The following is a 21,494-nucleotide window of genomic DNA, read 5'->3' as shown; positions in this document are numbered from 1 at the left end:
TCTCTCTTTCTTTTTCTCTTGTCTGAAATTGGACCATTGAAAACACCTCAATAATGACTGTAAGAAGATTAACTGAAGAAAGATGATTGAAAAAACTTGTTTGGAGCATAATGAATTTTATTGTTCAGGGTAGGGATGAGCATTTATGGGCCTTTTGGGGCAACTGGGGCTTTGCAAAGAGTTAAAAGGCTTGAGACTAATATGATCATAGGAAAGACTTTATATTGGTGCACCTGGCCCATCTACAGGTGAGGGCACTCACAGGGGAAAGCAGTCCAGGACCTGTCACTGTGGTGTCAGTTCACAGGACCGAGGACACCAAGGAGACAAGGAATACAGCCCCACTCAAAGGCGACTGCAGAGCTGACCTTGATTCTGTAGAGAGTTCAGGGCATGGCTGCCAGAATTCAAGGAAAGAATTAAATTGATCGCCATGAATGAGCTGCACTGGATTCTTTTAAAAATTAAAAATTATATCACAGCACTGTCCCATTCACTAATTATTCCTGTATCTTGACTTAAAGTGTGACCATAAATAAAACACCTTCCATTTTCTAGGTCCCAGAGTTCAGGCTACTGTAACACATTACCACAGACTGGGTGGCTTAAAGAACAAACATTTATTTCTCACGGTTCTGGAGCCTGGAAGCCCAAGATCAGGGTGTCAGCCTGGGGTTCTAGGGAGGGCTCTCTTCCTGGCTTAGAGAAGTCTACCTGCTTGCTGTATCTTCACGTGGTAGAGAGCGAGCGCTCTGGTGTCTTCATCCCTTATAAGGGCGCCAATCCCATCATGGAGCTCTCCATCCTCATGACTTCATCTAAACCTCATTACCTCTCAAAGCCTCCACCCCCAAATTCCATTACATTAGGGATTAGGGTTTCAACTTACGGATTCTGGGGAGACACGTTCCGTCCACAGAGGTCACTTCTAAGTTCCCTTCTCTCTGATTTTCTACATGAAGATTTCCTATTGCTGCCAAATCAAATTCAAACCATCTGTCCAGCTTTCAAGATCTTCCATAATTGGGTGCCATCCAAGGTACCAGATTTGCTTACCGCCTTCCTTCAGGATGACCCCACTTCCCTTTAGACCAGTCTGTGGTCTGCTCTCCCTACAAACTCCACTTTTTTCTCATTCTCATTCTCCTCTCTTGGAGTGTACTGAACTCTCCCCATTGACTCAAGACCTAAGCATTTCTTAGGAGACATTCTTCTAGTCCCTGGACCATCTCACAATGAAGAATAACGTTAAATATAAAGTTTTCCTTCTGTGTAGTGTAGAGGAAGTTTTAGGGTTTGCACTGAATAGGATTTTAGAAGGGAAAATGTTGCTTCATATTGTTTTAGTTCATGTAAATGCGTTTTAAAAACTTGAAATTGAATATAATATGTACAGACCTTGTCCTAGAGCTACTGCTATTAATCCAAAAAAATCAAAGATCGACAGTATAGGAAAAGACAAAGGATATCAATTTAAGGTAAATTACAGCTGAATATATATAGGATCATACTTTATATCTTTACAAATACCAAGTGAATTCTCTGATATTTGTGATAATATAAGAAAGCCACAGTATTAAGGATTTGCCATTCATTCTAACATTTTGCTAAAAACCATTCATATGTCTACACACTAGGATTCAGTATTAAATATTTATTCAAAAAAATTCCAGTTTGCATTTGCTCCCTTGGACTTGATCTATGGTAATCTTTTAAGAAGTTCTGAAGATGAAAGCAATAAAAGACATCCTTGCCTCTGATAATTATCCATGATAACTCATTATTGATTGCTCTTACGGATAAAGCGCATACTACAATTTAAAGAAACATCTGTAATGATGATCTGAAATTACATCAAAAGAATAAGAATATTCTAAAAGCAGAAAGCTTTTTATGCACCTTTATGACTGCTCCACAGGAATGCTTAACGTGTCTACTGATAACCTGGGATAAGCAAAAGGCATAAGCAGACAATTTATAAGTGAGAAAATGGAACCTTTGGAAAAAATGTCAAGATCACTACTAATGACACAATATCATTTTTCAGCTATCCAGACAGTAATGGTTTTAAATGTAGTTGGTATTAAAAGAGATGAGAGAAAAGTAGCTTCTAGAGTTGAGACCATCTCAGTTACTTGCAAGGTAGAGGGATGTGTGTTGGACAGCCTCCTTTTGCCTCTAGATCCACGCTCCATCCTTTTCTGCCCTGGTCGGAGCCCTGGGAGTCTGACCCTAACAGAGCATCAGTGGGGCTCTCTTGCCTCTGTCTTCAGATCAGCCTCAGCCAATGGGAGACACCAGCAGGAGATGGGCAGGCAGGGATCGGCAGGGGTTGTGTTTCTCTCCCGAAGACCATAGCTCTTAATGGATGCCTTTTTCTATAGCTACAAGTCTCGCTGGTTTCAGGTAACTGCTCCCGTTCCTGGCCATTTCAGGTTAAAGGGTGGCAGTGACCTCTAACTGTTGAGCTCTGGAGTGCTTCTCCATCCCTTACTGGTTTTCCTTGCCTCGGCCACACCTTATAAATTATTGCTATGTTAAATCCCTTCCAGTCATCCCTTTTGAGTTTGCCATCCACCTCCTGCTGGATCCTAAAGTATGCAGTACACTTCCACGTCCATTCCGGACCCTAACCGAGTGAGGACACTTTTCATCCCAATCAACTCCTCCCCTTTTCCTTCTATAGCGAATGTCTATTGTTTTCGCTTTCCCAGAACCCATTCAGTCTTTTCCTTGCACAGCGGCCTAACTTTCCATGGGAGAACCACCTCCCTTCAACAAACGGGGCACATGGTTTGGGTCAGGCTGATCTTAGGACTTCTGTGGGAACTAACGAGAGCAAAGAGGTTTCTATTCACTGAAATAGCCACAGCTACAAAAACAAATCAAAACAAAACCGCCCCCACGAGCCTGAAACTCTTAGGCCAAGTAAAGGGGGCTTGCTAGGGTATAAACCAACAAAGTGGACAGGGTACAAAGAGATGGAGAGGCAGGTCTATTATTATTATTTGAGTCCCTGGATCCCACCATGCCTGAAGCTTACCCTTGGACACTGCAGTTTTCAGAAGTGGTAGGTCCCCTTTCATGCTCAAGCTGAGCTGAGCTTTCTGTCACTTGCAACTGAAAGATCCCTGACTAATGAGACTTCTCCTAATAAAAACACATACATTTGGAGAGAGTAAAAAGCGGAGAGGGTTAGAGAACGACTTCTGAAATGCTATCATCCAGATCTGCAGTGTTGTTTTCGTCAGGAATCCCCACACACGGTGTCATGAGAGACTACCTGTGGTTTTTGTTTATTACGATCTTGGTGCCACCACAACCTGCACTGTCCCTTTAGTCCTCTGAAACCTGTGAGAGATGGGACAATACCAAACAGCCCACTCTGTGTTGAACTTTGTGGCTGAGACCCACACATGAACTGATGCGAACAAAGAACAATGGTGGAAAACTGCCGAATGCTGTGTTCAAGTATTATTTTCAGTTGCCATTGGACTGGGTCTTCTCAGATGACATGATTCACTGGCAGGAAAGCTGTTATTGCAACAATCATTATTCCCATTTACCACCTATTAGAATGTGAGTCACTGGGAGGTCAGACTGTCACCAAAGCCCAGTGTTCCTGAGCACTGAAGGTCAAGTTCAAGGGACAGCAATCAGATGTAAGGGCAATGGCAAAGGTTCAATCCTTTGAAATCAAGAGGAGGGTTAACTCCCAGGAGATTGCTGCAGTGAGTTTTACTATCTTCAACGTATCACACCACTTGGGAAAAGAAGTCAAAGTGACAGTGTTACCATGACCCTAGGTCCCTTCCACAGCAGCTGTCCTCCCTGGGGAAAGACATTAAGCATTTTTTCATCTTTATACACCTGCCTAGCACCGTGCCTAGCACAAAATAGGTGCTCATAAATGATGACACATTCAGAGCCTGCTGGCTTAAGAATACAACTTAAAGATAATATATAAGAGTCAGCATGGAGTAGCTGCTTAAGAAATCCTTGCTGTTATTATCATTGTTATTATTTGTAAATGCGTCGATGTTAACAAGCAGGTCCATCAAACCCCACACGAACCCTCTTTTAAGCAACAATTTCAACTTCCTTCCCTCCCAAGGGAACAGCTGTGTTGTGAGTCTGAGTTATTTCCCCTGCCCTTCCTGTGTACATGTGAGAATCAGACTGTTCGGTCACTATCTCACTCATTCATCCATGCAACAGACAATTAGTGACCACCTGCATTTTGCCACATATTGGACCGTCTGTGGGGAATCAAGGTTGCTGAAGACACAGCCCCTGCATAATGCAACGGAAAATCTGCTGGAGACAGATGAGAAATCCCAATGAGAGGATCAGCCTGTGGAATGAGGTACCTGACTTCAGTGGTTGCAGCAAGTGCTGGGAAAGCCTGGGGAAATGCCTACGACGGGGGGAACGTTTTCCCTACCTTTTCTGCAAGCCAGCCAAGATGCCTGATCTCCCGGCTCCCAGCAATGCCCGTCTTCCCCAGCTGCTCTCGGACCTCGGTGATCACTCGTGTGAGCAGGTCACTGACGTTGCAATGGATGGCAGTGAACCAGGCCTGGGCAGTGGCTGAGTCCTTGCTTCTCAGGATCACCGTGTGCTTAGCATCTGGAGAGTGGATTTCAAGCTGCCTAGAGAAGCAAAGAGAGAAGCGTTGGAAGGTTCCCTGGCAGATCATGCTTCCTAAGTCCTGGGCCTCAAAGGTGAACTAATTGTTTTCTTTTCCTATTACACATTTTATTTTAATTTTTAGCTTTTCAATTAAGATTTTTTATTTTATTTTTCAATTGAATAAAAGATTCTTTATAGTGCTTTACAATTTTCAAAAGTTTCACACAGATGAGAGTTCATATAATTCCGTAATAACCTTTTTCCCCACCTCCTACCTCTATATTGTCTCTCCCCGCTAAGTTGAACTAATTCTTTACTCTTACTTTTAACTTGTTTCCCGTGGTTTACCTTAATGCCCCCGTCATTCATTCATTCATTCATTCACTCACTCATCCATTCATCTACAAACACTGACTGTATGCAGGCATTGGTCGAGGTACTGGGGGCCTAGCTATCCAACCATCCAATCACCTGAATTAAGGATGTCTGGTTTTCCTGTTACTCAGCTGAGTGGGTTTTTAGTAGTATCATATTAAGACTTCCAAACTGTGAGCTGATATTAATTTTCCTTACCTCTCAATCCACAGAGGATTTTAACAATATACTCACAACCTAGCTGCTGCTGGTGGGAAGTAGACTGAAATATCTACCCACTTGCTTAATCCTACTGCTAGGGTAAATTGTGAATTAGCATCAAAGACGACCAAACTGCACTCTTTAAGAATCCTGTCTGTGGCTCATTTCCCTACCACTTAATACTTGGACAAGCGCAGTGCAGGAGTGAGTTGGCCGAGGAGAGGGTAACAGTGGGGAGAGAGATGCACGAAAAGTGTTGTTTATTTATTTATTTTTGCCTGCATTAGGCAGCTTGCAGGATCTTAGTTCTCCGACCAGGGATCGAACCTGGGTTCCCGGCAGTAGAAGCACGGAGTCCTAACCACTGGACCACCAGGGAATTCCCAAAAGTGTTATATTTAAAGTCAAATACCAAAGTTTATGCCAGAACTCCAAAGGGATCACCTGAGATTCAGAGTGAGATCTACATACTGTAATTACGGTAAAAGGCAGAAATTCTAGACAAATCCTTTTAGTTTTTAAATTTTGTTTTGAAATACTTACAGATTTACATGGCATTGCAAAATTAAGACAGAGAGCTTCAGTATACCCTTTACCCAGTTTACTCCGAGGTTTCTATTTTACATAACTCTCCCCCCACTCACCCCTCACAGTCACAAATGCTGCCCTCCCCTCCACCATCCCAAGTCCCTGGCAACCATTAACCTGTTCTCCACATCTATAATTTTTAGACAGATAATTTTTATTGCAGAGAGAAAAGCATACATTTTATTTATTCATTCATGTGTGTATACATGCAAATAAATAACATTTCTTCACTCATGTTTGCATTAGAAAGATACAGGGATTGGGAAATTCAAAACTAAATGAAATGATCCATGTATCAATTTCCCTTCATCCCTCAATAATTATGCTAACATTAACTGAGCATTACTATGTGTCAGGCAAAAATTTAAACGCTTTTATATTATTTTTTATAATTTTTGTAATATCCCTATGACTGATATTATTTACCTCATTTAACAGGATAAAAAAAAACAACAAAAACTAAAGTTTGGAGGGACAGAGAAAGAACTGACTCAAGGCCACAACGTTGGTGATACTGGGATTCAACCCATGATGCTGAGGCTCAAAAGACCGTGAATTTAAATACTGAATTACAATGCCTCTCCTTTTAGACTGGATGGCATCCAATAAGGGAGCATCCATTGTCTTCTACAGCTGTCTCAAGGCATCAGCACCAACAAATATGGCCAACAGTGTCCTACTTAGCTCCTAAATTTAAAATAACAGTTTTGCAGATCACCAGAAAATTAGAAGTCCCAGTGTAACCTGGCCTCATTTACATTTGAAACCAACATTTTAGAGTGAGTAAACCTTTTCTACCCATAAACTGAAATGATAGAAAAAGAATTATTTAAAAAGTAGAATATCTCTAGGGGAGTTTTAGCAACAATTAGCGGATTTTTTTCGGTAAGAAATTTGCAAAACAAGTCTTCTCGCTAAGACTTCAAAGGTTTTATGTGATGAAACAGGGAATTTTTTAGGTGACATGTGTTCTTACCCAGAAGAAAATACTCTCATGCCTCTTAGGCACTTTTCAAAGAAATGGGTGGTCAATCTAGGGTGAGTTTTCCTTCCCTCCCAAAGTTCTCAGTAAAGTTGAGTAGCCAAACACAAACTAGGATTCTCCAAAAACATTACTGAGAGCTCAACTTGCTTTTCAAATTATTCTATCAATATCCATTATTCTAGGAATTTAAAACATGCAAATATTTCTCTTAGAATATTTTCCTTTGAAGACCTGGATTTTTTTTTCTTAATGACAGTTTGGGAAGCAGCCACTAGCCAGGTATCTCACACACACACACACACACACACACACACACACACACACACACGTACAAAAATGATGCCAGCAAGAAAGAAAGAAAGAATAATTTATTTCTTTGTTGGGTTGCCAGCGTAACCAGAGGAAAGCTGGCCTATACACAGAGGTCCAGGCTAGTGAAGAGGAGGCCCATTTTCCCCAGATTTTGACAGCATTTATCATTACTATTAATTTTTAAGTAAGCTTTTAAAGCGTAACATATAGAAAAGTGCACAGATGGTAAATGTATTTTCACAAAGGGAACACATTCCTGTAACCACCACTCAGATGAAGAAACAGAATATTACAAGTATCCCAGACGTCACCTCACACTCCCTTTCCAGTTATTTTCCCCTCAAATAACCACCAGCAGAATTTCTGTCACCGTGGATGACTTGTTTCAGGCAAAATGGGTGAGGTTTTGTTTGCCTGTTTTCATTTGTTGTTGTTGTTGCCTGCACTACAGGGGGGATCTTGGACTGTTTTTGAGGCAAAGTTTAAATACCAGGTCCTATGCCTTTTTAGTGGTGGTTCTCAAAGTGTGACCACAGGCCAGCAGCAGCAGAATCAGCTGGGAACTTATTAGAAATATAAATTCTCAACTCGTACCTGGACCCACTGAATTAGGAATTCTGGGAGTGAGGCCCAGCGATCCCCCTCCAGGTAAATCTGACGCAATTTCAGTTTGAGAAGGGTGCTCTATGGGGTCCTAAGAAAAAAGCATTGAGCTTGGTTGTTTGCCAGGGTCCCCAGTGGCTGAAGTGAACATGCTGAAAAGTGAACTGACCTCACCCGGCCCCATCGGTCTCAAAGAAGGAACAGAGGGGATACAGAATAGAGAGGCTTGTGGCTTTTTATAGTCAAAAAAAGAAGGCAGCGGAAGTTCTCCATCAAAAGTATTCTTCAGGAATCCCTGAGTAGTTTTTTTTTTCTTTTTTAATCATTTAATTAAATACAGATGTTTGGGACTTCCCTGGTGGCGCAGTGGTTGGGGGTCCGCCTGCCGATGCAGGGGACAAGGGTTCGTGCCCCGGTCCGGGAGGATCCCACATGCCGTGGAGCGGCTGGGCCCGTGGGCCATGGCTGCTGGGCCTGCGCGTCTGGAGCCTGTGCTCTGCGACGGGGGAGGCCACGGCGGTGAGAGGCCCACGTACCGCAAAAACAAAAACAAAACAAAACAAAAAAATACAGATATTTGGACCCCATCCCAGACCTATTAAGAATTTCTAGAGGTTGAGGCCTGGGTAAATGCTTTACATGTTCCACAAATTATATAGATTAAGGATTATGGCAGGCCTTTCTGAGCTCAAGCTCAAACCACCCCCCAAAGAGCTATGCCCGTAGGGGATTGTCACCAGAAGGGCAACACAACAGACGGCTCTTGGAAAGTGTATTAGTAATCCACTGCTGAGTAACAAATTCCCCCAGAATTAAGTGGCTTAAGACTCCAAACTTTTGGGACTTCCCTGGCAGTCCAGTGGTTAAGACTTTGCCTTCCAATGCAGGGGGTGTGGGTTTCATCCCTGGTCTGGGAGCTAAGATCCCACATGCCTCGGGGCCAAAAAAACCAAAACATAAAACAGAAGCAATACTATAACAAATACAATAAAAGACTTTAAAAAATAGTCCACATCAAAAAAAAAAAAAAAACTCCACACTTTTGTTATCTCACAAAAGTTGCTTGAGTGTCTTCATGACGTGGTAGCTGGTTTCCCCCAGAGAGCAAGAAGAAACTACTGCTCCTTTTATCACCTGGCTTCCAAAGTCATATACCATCAGTTCTGATTCATTCTTTCTTTTTTATTTGAATTTTATTTATTTATTTTTATACAGCAGGTTCTTATTAGTTATCTATTTTATACATATTAGTGTATATATGTCTGATTCATTCTTTGTGTTGGAAGTAAGGCACTAAGTCCAACGCACACTCACGAGGAAGAGTTAGGCTTCACTTCTTAAAGGGAAGAGAATCAAAGGATTTGGGGACATATCTTAAAACCACCACAGACAGGCCTTGGATGAAGTAAGGCTCTGGAGAGTCTGTCCTGAATGTAAAGGGCGAGTGTTCGGGGTTGTGAATCAACAGCCTAGGAAGGGCTTACAGATCTGAGTGAAGAGGGAGACCATTCTTTCTGACAAAGCTGCAGCTCTGTCAGCTTTATAGATTCTGTAAAGAGACAGAACGTGACTCAAGAGAGGGGTCAGTGTCAACAGGGCGATGAGAAAGAGCCTTTCACTGACAGCATACGGGAGCAGCATGAAATCACCAAAAATGATAGTGGGTGAAGAATTGTTGGCTCGTCTGGCACAGAAATGATGTCAATTATTTGTGCAATGAATAAATGAAAGAATTCAGTGATCCACATTCACTGCTCCCTAAACCCAAAGGGGAAGGAGGAAGAAGAGTACCAACCTTTCCTTTTAATACCAATGTACTCTACACGCTAAACCAAACAACAAGTAGCTGGTAGCACGAAAGTCCCCAGAACTTCCGAGAGACAACTCAAGATGCTGGTCAAGGTCATGGAGTGACTATGTATATATGTGGTTACTTATCACACTACCTAGCACAAATCTCAAACACACACACTTTGGCTTAATTTGTCATTTAATATTATTTTGCCAAAATGTAAATGTACCAGGTGCAATGCATGTCTTGGAGTATAAGGAGAGAAAAATCCTATTCCTGGGCTGGCTGTGCAGTAGTTTTTTCAGTGGCCCATTTTTAAAGAAAACAATTCAAACCCACATGTGTCAGGAGGTAGTTGTTACGCATATAGATTTTGGGGTTCAGGCTGACTTTAAAACTTGTTGGCTGTGAGCCAAGTTCCTTAACCTCCCTAAGCTTCAATTTTCTTATCCGTAAGATGGCTCAACCTTGCCTCTCAAGATCATTGAAAAGACAAAGATGAGATAACGTATGCGTGGGATATCACAGTGCCAAGCTAATCTTGATCAATTCTGGTTTGTATTCCGGTTTACAATGAAGAGTCTTCCCAATTTGCGTACAAGAAGATGGCAGTGGTCCCATGAGGCGAGGAAGAGTCCTCCAGGGTGGGCCCTGAGACTCTTTTTCAGAGTACTTGGACTTGAAAAAATGCAAGCCCCAGGAGAAACTAAAAAGTTATACAAGGGCTATTTCTAACATCTTGGGATGGAAAAAAAATAACTTTGGGGAGAGATGCATGAGTTTCTTGAGAGATACTGGAAGATTTGGGGCAAACCTGATTCTACATTATCCCTTATCCCAACTTCCTAATTTGTTCCACCTAAAAGGACTTTATGAGGTTTATGTTGAGTTTTAGCCATAACTAGAGCTACAACTATCTGTTGAAGTCCTTTTGCTTTCTGAACTGCCTGAGCTAACCAGTGACTCTGGGGGTGAAAAGAGATGTGGAATGGTTTCATCGTACTGAAGTATTTTGCTGACAACCTACCCCAAAAGAACCATTTTGTAGGGTCAAATATTTCAGGTAACTCATTCTTTAAAAAGGCACTTTCAACTCTGATAATTACCTCATCCATTTTTAAAGGAGAGATAAAGATGGAGAAATAAAGTAGGAAGAGGGGAGGTGGCCGGGGTGGGGGGAGAAAGAAAAGAAAAACTCAGGGGTGGAAAAATAACTAAGTGGTGTGTAAAAATGGCACTGTGGTTGGGTGGCTGAAGTCATGAGAGTCAGAGAACCAAAAAATGTCTGATACGATGGAAGTGAAAAATGCACAGGGCAGACAGTGAGAGCAGTATCATATCATTAATGTAAAAATGATCCATATAAATGTTTGTAAATGTGGAGACTATGCCTGGAGAGATGTACAAGTAGGTTCAGTTAGGAGGGAAATGGAGTGACAGGACAAGATAAGAAGGGAAACTTTCTCTTTTTTAAAAAATTTAAAAAAAATTTTATTTCAAAAAAAATAGTTCTATGCTAGACTTTACATATGGAGACATAAACATATACACATTTAATAACAGAAGAGGTACAATAGTCCCCCAAAGCCAGGTTCTGTAATCGAAGCCATATCTTCACAATAGAGATAGCACCAAACTATGTTTGCAAGCCACATAAAAACACAGCCACATTATAAAAACTGTCTTATTGGCCCGCCTGAATACAAATGCCAACAAGCAACTGAGAACACAATCAATCCTTGCAGAATGTTAGAACCAAAATGAATCAGCAAACCCACTCACTTAAGAAGGGAAACTTTCACAGTATAGCTCTGTATTTTCTGAATTTTGTTCCATGTGTACCCACTGTGTATTCACTGTATTTGAACAGAAGAGGAGGAGGGGGGAGGGGAGGGGAGGGGGAGGAGCCGGACTGGCCTGTTGGTTAAAACAACATTGTCCCAAAGCCCAAGCTCTGTCATTTATAAACTATGCTTCCTATGGACATCTGTGGTTCTGTCTGCCCAGTTTCTACTCCCCCCCTTTCTGGTAACAGGCTTTACCTCCATTCTCAGTCTATGTGATTTGGGGGCTTGATGGGTTAAAGGTTGTAGGTGTGATGCAATTTGGCCAAGGAGAGCCAGGCCCAGGATTTCTTCAGGAGTCGTCGTTAAGATGATGTTTTTCTCTCATCATATATACAGAGGGAACAGTTATAATCATGGATCTGCTGATGGCCATCTGGCCATCAAGAGGGGTGGTCTGCCTGCAGATGAAGCCAATACAGAGGAAAGCAGAGCTGAAAGATGAGAGACCTGGATCCAGCCGTACCTGACACTCAGCATATCCTTGTATTTTCTTCCATGTTCCCCTTCTGCAGAAGCCAGTTTGAGCTGTGTAATTTTCAAACACAACTACAAGTCCTGAATCATACACAGATCGCAAATAGGTCACAGTTTCTATGAGCCTTGAGTTTCTTTATTCCTATCAAACAGGGATGATGATGATGATGATGAAAGTGATAATGATCATTATAATGAAAGTGATAGTAATAGCCTTCATGGGGTTATTACTAAGGAACCAAATGAGATAATAACTGTGAATGTGCTTCGTGACTGGTAAATCCTGATGTTAGCAGTTGTCATTTAAGCTTTGGGCATTTTAAGACTGTGTTGTTGTCTCAGTTACTGGAAAAAGAAACTATATTAGTGGACGCAATGCTTTTATATTATCTGGACCCATGGGCACATATAAGCAAGTCAGCTCTCTCTTAGCTACACTATTAGTAAAGAGACAGTCATGCCTATTAAAACAGAAAATGCCAGTAAATCTCTTGGGTTACAAAATGGAGTTGGGAACATGCAGCGATGTCTTTACCCATGCACACAGAAAATATGCTGTGAGTACTGGTGAGTCTTCCAGACACTCAATGTGTGTTGGGTGCTGCAGAGAAAAGTAGAATGCATGGTCCCTGCACCCAAGAAGCTCACCATGTGTAGATGGTTGCATAGTGTCTCCCCCAATTCATGCCTATCCAGAAACTCAAATGTGACTGATTTGAAAATAGAATCTTTGCAGAAGTAATGAAAGTAAGGATGATAATGAGATGCTTATTTTATTCATCTACCCACTGGATTAGGATGGGTCCTAAATCCAATGAGAGTCTCAGTAGAAGAGACAGAAAAGATACACAGAGACACAGAGACGAAGGCCTGGTGACGATGCAAGCAGAGACTGGAGTCAAGCATCGCAAGGCCAAGGAACGCCAAGGATGGCCTGGAATGGTTTCTCCCTCACAGCCTCGGGAAGGGACCAACCCTGCCAATTCCTTGATTTCACACTTCTGGCCTCCAAAACTGAGAGAGAATATATGAAATTCTTTTCCTTTAAGCTTTCAGTCTGTGCTCATTTTGTCACTGCAGTCCTAGAAAACTAATAAACCGTGGAACTATCTTCCTGTGCATAGCTGACCTGGGACTGCACTAATGTTTAAAATATATGATGCTTAGAGCCAAGACAGATTTTTCATGACATCATGTGAATCACTCCATCCACCCAGGCCTGTAGTTGGAGTCACCCCCTTGAACTTCCTGGTTTCCCTTTTTCATTTAAGTAGTTTGAGTTGAGTGTCTGTCACTTTCAAAGAAAAGAGTCCTTAACTACTTTTTCTTCCTGTCTTCAAGATGGTCTTCATAAAATATTTAAAGTTAATTTTTCCTGGGTTTCTATTACTATTTATGTTTATGTTAGTTACTTGCTACTTGTTACATTTATGTACATGCACATCTTCTTGTAAATGAATAATGTTTCGAAATTTAAGAAATTGAAATTATTATAGAGAAACTTGGAAAAATCAGCTGCTATCCTCTGTTCAGTTAAAACACAGTATTTTACCGTGGTTTTATCTTGTATAGCTCAGTGTTTTATTACAAAGCAAACACCCATTTAACCACTACCAGAACAAGAAACAGAATATCGCCAGCACCCTATATATATGTGAATGCTGAAAGGAACCTGTAAGATGCAGACCACTTAAAGCTGTGGCAATCCTGCTTCCATTCCAACACATGTTGGTATTAAAAAATCTTCTCCTTGGCAAAATAATCTTACTCCCTACTCACATTCAATTCTACAACCCGAAAAAAAAGGGAAGCCTTCTAAAATGAGACGCATAGATAAAGCACCCGGAAGCATACTGGCTCACAGTAGGTCTACACGCAGTAAACAGACTGAGGGGCTTCCACTTCCTCCTTGGTGTAAAAAAAAAAAAAACCTAGACAACTTCTTTGAGAGCTGATGATTTCTACATTTCTGGAACTGGGGGAGGAGGAGGGAGGGAGGGAGGGAAGGAGCAATAAAGTCAGGCTGGCTGATTGGAGCTATTTTCAGCAGGCCAGTCTTTTCTAACTCCTGTTTTGTTCCCCAGTTGAACTGACCACTGCTTGATGAATTGTGTTTATCTTTATTCAGCGATAAAGTTCTCTTTTAATTCCCTACTGAATAGAAATATTTAGGGCAATGCCACAGCTGTGTTTATTCTCACACTCCACCACAGTTATGTAAATACTGCCTATGGAACTATTTCTGATAAAGGCCCATACCAACCCCGAGGAATTATATGCTCGCTCTAGATGTCTGCCAAGATGAGCCGTTTCCATGCAGCCTGGCAAGGCCTATGAATGATATCACAGCTTCTCAGAGATCATTTGGCAAACCTCACACCAAAAGAGTCATTTTCTTCCCCTCTCACTCTCTCAAAGGCTCTCACAGAGCCAGATAATATTTCCCAGCATCCTCTACTTCCCCTGTTTAGAAACACAAGGCTGACACACAAAACTGAAGCCTCCTAACACAGTATTAATAAATAAAACATAACTTGCAACCTGGCAACGAAGGTTTCAAGTGACCTTTCCCCTCCAATGTGAGGCTGGAGAAAACACAGACGAAGGTGGTGAGTAGGAAGGTGGCCCATGGACTTGCAGAACTACAGGGAATCAAGGGGAACGCAAACCACATGGTTGTTTACTGTTCCACAAATCTGTGACTCTGGTGGTTGATACAAAATTTCCCCACAAATACATGGCAGACCTTTAACAGTGGCTACCCCTAGATAGTGGAATTCCGAGGCATTTTTATTTCTATTTTTCTGCTTTTCTACAATTTCTCATCTTTTTGCAATGTAATCAGAAAAAAAATACTAGAAAAAAAGTTGAAGACAGTGAATGCTTGCATACCTTCTGCGATATGTCGTTAGTGAAACAATTCACTAGAAAAAAGATAGTCTTCTGTGAAAAAGACAACGCTAAAGAAAGAGGTAAAATATGGCAGTAATAATGTTCAAAAGGAGGATGAGGATTTGTCCTGTGGGATGTAAACTCCACCACCAAACGAGTTCACTGTCCTCCTTTTATCCTTATCACCGTCCTGTGAGGGGAATGGTATTAATGTGTCTACAGCACAGATGAGAAGATTGTGCCTCAGAGGGGCTAGGCTTGTCCAATCTCCCAGTTAGTAAGAGGCAAAGCTAGAACTGGAACCCAGGTTCACCTAACTGCAAGGCTTGTGTCTCAGTCATTACGTTCCATTTAGCAGGACGTTTGTAAAGCATGGTCTGTTGCTTAAAAGAGTAGAGAAGAATTTTCACGCTTTGCTCAATATCTTTTGAACACCCTTCCTGTGTATTTGGAAAGTTTTCCAAACTCTGAGTTGAGCTTCCCCAAAGTAGAAGCCAGAATTCCAGTTCTCAGCCCTCCTCACCACTAGGGCACCGAGCCACTCACTCAAAATGGCAATTCTGAAGGAGGCAATGTGAGAAAGTAGGTGAGTACAGGGTCCATCCTTTGGCACGTATAGTGGTGGAGGCACCCTGCTCTTGATGGCAGTAGTGGTAGAGCTCGGCCAGTGCCAGCTGTCACAGGAGCAAGCTGAGGCAGCTGTGTGGGCTGTGGATGGTTGTTAAGCGATGGCAACGGTGGCATTTCTTCTAGAACAGCCTTCACCATGTGGTTGGATGTTGAACTTCCTAGCCTGGCTATCTGAACTCCGGGAGATATGCGAGCACCCTAATATCCTCAGCCAGAGTTGATTCTGTTGCTTAAAACTACACTCCCCAGCTAAGAATGGAGATTTGGGAATATGGTTGCCATGATGGGAGCTGACGAGATCATCTAAGGAATGTGTCAAGTGTGAGCAGAAGCCAGAAAAAGGTGTTCTGCTGTTTTTTCACAAAACCCCATTTCAAAAACAGGTCATGCATGATACAGTATTCTGCTCAGCTCTGAGGGAACCTGACAATATCTCTCACGTTGGCTCGTTTCAGTGTTTCACTAATACATAAATTTACACAATATGTGAAGAATTTCAGCACTTTGGTCTCTCCTACGGGAGCGATATCGTTATCAAAGTTTTGGAAGAGGAGACAGCTAATGTCAAACTAGAGAAAACATTTTGTTCTTCTACTCCACACTTCATCTGTACCTCATAAAATATTCTGTGGTTTGACCTTACTCAACTGGAGTTTTCTTTTTTTAAAGCCATGTAAATATACAAGGTGCAATGCAGGTCAGATAAATATACATTTGTCTCTAGAATCTTAGTACAATATACTGACAAAATAAACAATCCACCCCATGGTTCAATCCAGAGCATAGCATTTGAAGCCTAAAGACCTATTTCTGCTTCTGTGTAATCAGATTATTTGGGCTAAGGTTGCCAGATTTCACATATAACAATATAAGCTGCCCAGTCAAATTTGATTTTCAGATAAACAATGAATCATTTTTTACTCTAAGTATGTCCCGCACAATATCTAGTGGTGGAAATCGTATGAAGTACGTGGATTAGAAATGTATAGAAAACAAAACTGATAGGACTTCATGATGGATTAGCTATGAGGAGTGAGGAAAAGGGAAGAGTCTAGGATGCCTAGTTTTCTGGCTTATACAACTGAATGAATGACAGTGCCAATCACCAAGACAAAAAAAAAACGAAGTCCAGATTTGACAAGAAACATTATAAATGCTCCATCTTCATTTAGGTGTCTTGTAATAACTTCATACTTGTAGAATATACATATACCAGCTACTCTCCAAGAGCATTCTGTGGTTACTCTGTCTTCACAGCATCAGCATCCTCCCAATAATCCAGGTTGGGTGACCCAATCCTTGATGCCTCCTGTCTTTTTTTTCCTGGTGCTCATTCAGTCTCCAAGTGTTATCAATATTATCTCCCTTTCAGAAAAGCTAGCCAGACTGTAAGTTACCAAGTTTTCATAGTGGAGCTGGAGCAATATCTCAGGTGGGATACAAGTTCTACTTTCTAGGTCAACTTTGATTAAAAAGTAGTGGTTTCCTGAAATGATGTCTTGTGAAGGAGCCAGAGGTCTCATTCTAGGCTCAATGAGGTGAAGTAACATAATCATACATTGCTGTCTGCCATGGGCATGGCGGTGAGGATTGACAGCACTCATGCTATCTGTTTGATATTTCTAGAAATATCTAGAAAGCATTTTGACATGTAGCTCCTTATTGCCCTACCCTTGGAGAGAGTTCTCATTTTTAGTCATCTGATAATTTCTTTCAAGATTTATCCTTTTATAGTTTATCTCCCCCACCAGACTATAAATTCCTTGAGGGTATGACATATAGCAGAATTATCTTCATTTCACCCCCACTGTCTGGCACATGGAGGAGGGTATTCCATAAGTATTGGTTGGGCTAAGTGAATGGATGGCTCTGTCTACTAGTGAAAGATTGTCTCATCTCTGTAGTAACTCCCTTTCCAGATAAAGTTCTATCACTGCCTGCACTGACATTTTTATTTTTTCCCTTACTAGAAATTAACCTTTTTAGTCTTGAAGAATGGAATTTAATTCTATGGTACAAAGTGTCTTCAGTTCTAGGTCATAAGCTTGGTACATTAAATAAAGTCAAACATGTTTTAATGTCCCACGAGAAGGCTAGTTTACATGGGTGAAGTGCAATAGCATTCAGCTCAGAAATATTTATTGTATTTTATTTCATATTATAATGTTTATCACACAATTTGCCATAGATGATTTTCTTGGGCTAAAATAATCAATTTGTGATCTTGTGAGACTTACCCGGATTAGATGTAAAAGCAGGCAGCCTTGCAAATGTGTAAAACAGGGTAAAATGATGACACAGAATTGAAGCCACGAGGAATGCTAATTCAAAGTGCTTATCTCTGAGAGAGAAGAATAGAAGTGGATGTCATCTAACTCTTCTATGTCAGAGTTTCATGTGAAAAAGTAAGACTTATGGGTCTGCCTCATTTACAAAATTGTGAGATGCCTTTTTCATTTATTTCCTTATCAATTATTTTCTGAGTGTCTGGTACCTACTAGACATGGCATTAGGCACATGAGGAGAAGGGCAACTCAACACGGATATGGTTCCTGTAATCACTAAGATTACTGTCCAGCAATCTTGGACAAACATACACACTTTCTCAAGTTTTCAAATATCATAAGAAATTCCTAACACAAGAGAAGAGTTTGTATCTGTTCAAGGAGCAGAGAATCTTTTGTTAAATTCTCTATAAATTACTTAAGCAATAATTAACCATGTGAAACTGGCAGCTGCTTACATAGAGAACAGTGCCTCACTAGCACCAAAATATCACTCATCCATTTAGTTTTAATTTTGACTAAGTCTTTCAAGGAGGGAGGAGAAGAAAAGGGGAGAATATAAGGGCAAAAGCACTACTGTATGTCTATGACCCCTATATAAATAAAGATGTGTTAGCTATGGAAGGCAGCACCTTAAACCATTAATAGACGTGAACCCTTCAACAAAGATTATTAATAGCCACCAGCAGAGAAGAGGGCCCCGAGAGAAAGGCAAAGAGGAGACATAAATTGGATGGGGCAAGAAAAATTTGAAGAAGTTCTACCACCTGAAAGGACTAGAGCTGCCAGGGAATTTGGATTCAGGAAGTGGAAAAGACCATTGGCAATTTTCGTTAGCATGAGAGAACTAGATAAAGATAAAGAAAGGCAGAAACCAAAATTATCGTAGTTTAATGTATGAATGAATGAGTGATCAAAGACAGAATTAGCAATCCAGAAGGAAGTTAGAGGTCATTTAAGCCAACCACTAGTTTTAAAGATTAAAAAAAAACAACAAAACCCTAACTTCTGGAAGAGGAGAAGTGATTTAGCCAAGGTCACACTTACAGGCAGTAGTATCAATATTACTGAGCCTCGAATCCAACTTCTTTTTTTTATAAAAATTTATTTATTTTTGGCCACGTTGGGTCTTCGTTGCTGCGTGTGGGCTTTCTCTAGTTACGGCGAGCGGGGGCTACCCTTTGTTGCGAGCGGGGGCTACCCTTCGTTGCGAGCGGGGGCTACCCTTTGTTGCGGTGCGCAGGCTTCTCATTGCGGTGGCTTCTCTTGTTGTGGAGCACGGGCTCTAGGCACACGGGCTTCAGTAGTTGTGGCGCACAGGCTTAGTTGCTCTGTAGCACGTGGGATCTTCCCCGACCAGGGCTTGAACCTGTGTCTCCTGCATTGGCAGGCAGGTTCTTAACCACTGCGCCACCAGGGAAGTCCCTAGAATCCAGCTTCTTAACAACCATGTTAAGTTCCAAGTTCAGAGAATAGGGAAAGAATGGAGAACTCATGGTGTGCTGGAGCCAAACAACTTTCTCTACCATTTTCCAGAGGGTTGATCCTGAATTTGAGGCTAGTAGCTCTTTCTGTGTTTGAAACACTCACTATAGTATTTTGTAGATATTTCACTGTCAAGGTATTTATGGAAATGACAGCTTCATAATTATTTTCTCTGTGAAGGCTTTGCTCAAAGACACTTTCACCTCTTTTGTAGATAGCAATCATCATTTTCATTACATGAAGGATTTAAACAAGCACGAACAAATGAATCAGCTACCCAGAAAATTGCTATTTAAAAAAATCTATATCTGAACTATCTAGACAAGTTTTAAATTGTCATGCAATTCTGTACTGGTTGCAAGAGAGGGTGAAAATCAGAATAATGCAAATGATCATCCTGAGTTTCAAAAGGTCACGCTACACGAAATTCAATCTTCCTCATTCTTATAGTAAATGCCAAGGTGTGAAACAAGTTGGAAAGAGAGTCAGTTTCTCTGTGAAGCAGCAAGGCTGTGGGTTAGATTTGTTTGATTTTGTTTTGACTTCATTTGCTTTTTTTTTTTTTTTAAAGAAAATATATGTTAAAATAGTGGAACTGGAAAATTGTTACAAATGAAGGAATTAACTCAAAGCTCTCTACTTCTTGGCATGGGAGTGCATGGGGTAGGGGAGGTGCCGGGGACTGGGGTGGGTGACAGTGGGAGGGGGCAGGCCTTGGAGGGGAGAAAAGAATGCAGTGACTTCTATGGCTGCTGCCAGGGAGACTTGCCTCTGCCTCAAGGCATTCCAAACATTTGTTCCCTCCAGATGTTCAAGGCAACTGATTAAACTTTATATCCAGCTTTGTACCCTCGGGCAATCTGCATGAGGACTGCTTATCAATTAGCCCAGACTGCTTTTACCGAGACTTCAATATACTTCCTCCAAAAAAAGAAACCGAAAGAAGACAGATTTGAGGCTAGCGCAAGTACATATAACCTTAATCATGTTTGAATCATTCATTCAAAAAGATTTATTGAAGGTCTGCTCTCTGCCAGGTAGTCTGCTAGGTGCTAGGGACACTGAGTCTGACAATATGGCCATGGCTTTCGAGGAGCTTATTGTCTGCAGGGACTGAAAGGTGAGGGGGGAGTGGGTAGTGGCAGACAAAGAACTCAATGACTGGGCTTCCCTGGTGGCACAGTGGTTGGAGAATCTGCCTGCCAATGCGGGAGACACGGGTTCAATCCCTGGTCCGGGAAGATCCCACATGCTGGGGAACAACTAAGCCCGTGCGCCACAACTACTAAGGACGCGTGCTGCAACTACTGAAGCCTGCGCACCTACAGCCTGTGCTCTGCAGCAAGAGAAGCCACCACAATGAGAAGCCCGCGCACCGCAACAAAGAGTAACCCCCGCTGGCCGCAGCTAGAGAAAGCCCGCACACAGCAAAGAAGACCCAACACAGCCAAAATAAATAAATAAATAAATTAATTAATTAATTAAAAAAAAAAAAGAACTCAATGACTGCCCTCCAGGAAAGGCCACATAGCACACTGGTTAGAATATCGTTGATGGAGTCAGTTGGCTAGCCCAGGGAAGAGTATCCCAAGGAGAGGGGCAGCCTGAGCAAAGGACAGTAGAGGAAATCCACACTGCACGTTATGGAAACTCTGTGTGGGTCTTGGCTTAGACGAAGTGTAGGGGAAATGTGGGCAAGAAAGTGAAGGGACAAACAGGGGAGAGAGGCTGAAGGGGACCCACTGACAGAATTTCATTTCAGCAAGTGACATGACCAAGCTGTATTTTAGGGAGATCATGCTGGGGAGATGGGACTGGAGGGGAGAGACACCTGCTAGGACATCTCTGCAGTTATGGGGGTACCAGCAGTAGAAATGCAGAGGAGAGAACAATTTACATACTAAAGGTTAAACTACAGCAGAGTGGAAGAGCATTCTATCCTGACCATTTGATTTATGAATTAATACTTGTATCTTTGGAGAAATGGGTCCACCAAACCATACATGGATACAGAAGTCTGCTAGGCATGGTGGGGCGTGGTGGGATACAAAGATAAGTTGGATGTAGTCCATTTACAGCCTAGTGAGGGTGGTGGCAGAGCATAGGGCAGAACAGGTATGCCATTAAAGAAGCATAGGTTATCCAAGGAAAGCTGCTAGATGGCAAGGATCAGGAAATACTTCTGGAAGACAAAGGCATTTGAGATGGGGCTTATGGAGTAAGTGGATTTTGACAGGTGGAGAATGGATGGAGGGCATTCCAGTCTGCGGGACAGGGGGACCACGACCAGGGACAGAGAGGCGCAGAAGCAGAGGATATTCTCAAACAGCAAATAGTCCAGTTCATTGGAAACTCTTTCTATAACTGCATTTCTTTTTAAACAGCGTGACTGA

General features: G+C 41.8%; 1 protein-coding gene across 4 annotated transcripts in view; it reads right to left on the bottom strand.

The window, feature by feature from the left end:
- Positions 1–21,494, bottom strand: part of SNTB1 (syntrophin beta 1) — a 228,219-nt gene that overhangs the window by 83,197 nt on the left and 123,528 nt on the right. For all 4 annotated transcript variants that reach the window (XM_079902141.1, XM_079902142.1, XM_079902140.1 and 1 more), the window contains one exon: positions 4,445–4,652. In XM_079902141.1, coding sequence (XP_079758267.1) covers positions 4,445–4,652 — 208 coding nt within the window. The remainder of the gene's footprint in view (positions 1–4,444; positions 4,653–21,494) is intronic.

The sequence above is a fragment of the Stenella coeruleoalba genome (genome assembly GCF_951394435.1).
Source record: "Stenella coeruleoalba genome assembly, chromosome: 17".
Lineage (NCBI taxonomy): Eukaryota > Metazoa > Chordata > Mammalia > Artiodactyla > Delphinidae > Stenella > Stenella coeruleoalba.
The sequence above is the reverse complement of the archived record's forward strand: the minus strand, read 5'-3'. Positions and strand labels throughout refer to the sequence as shown.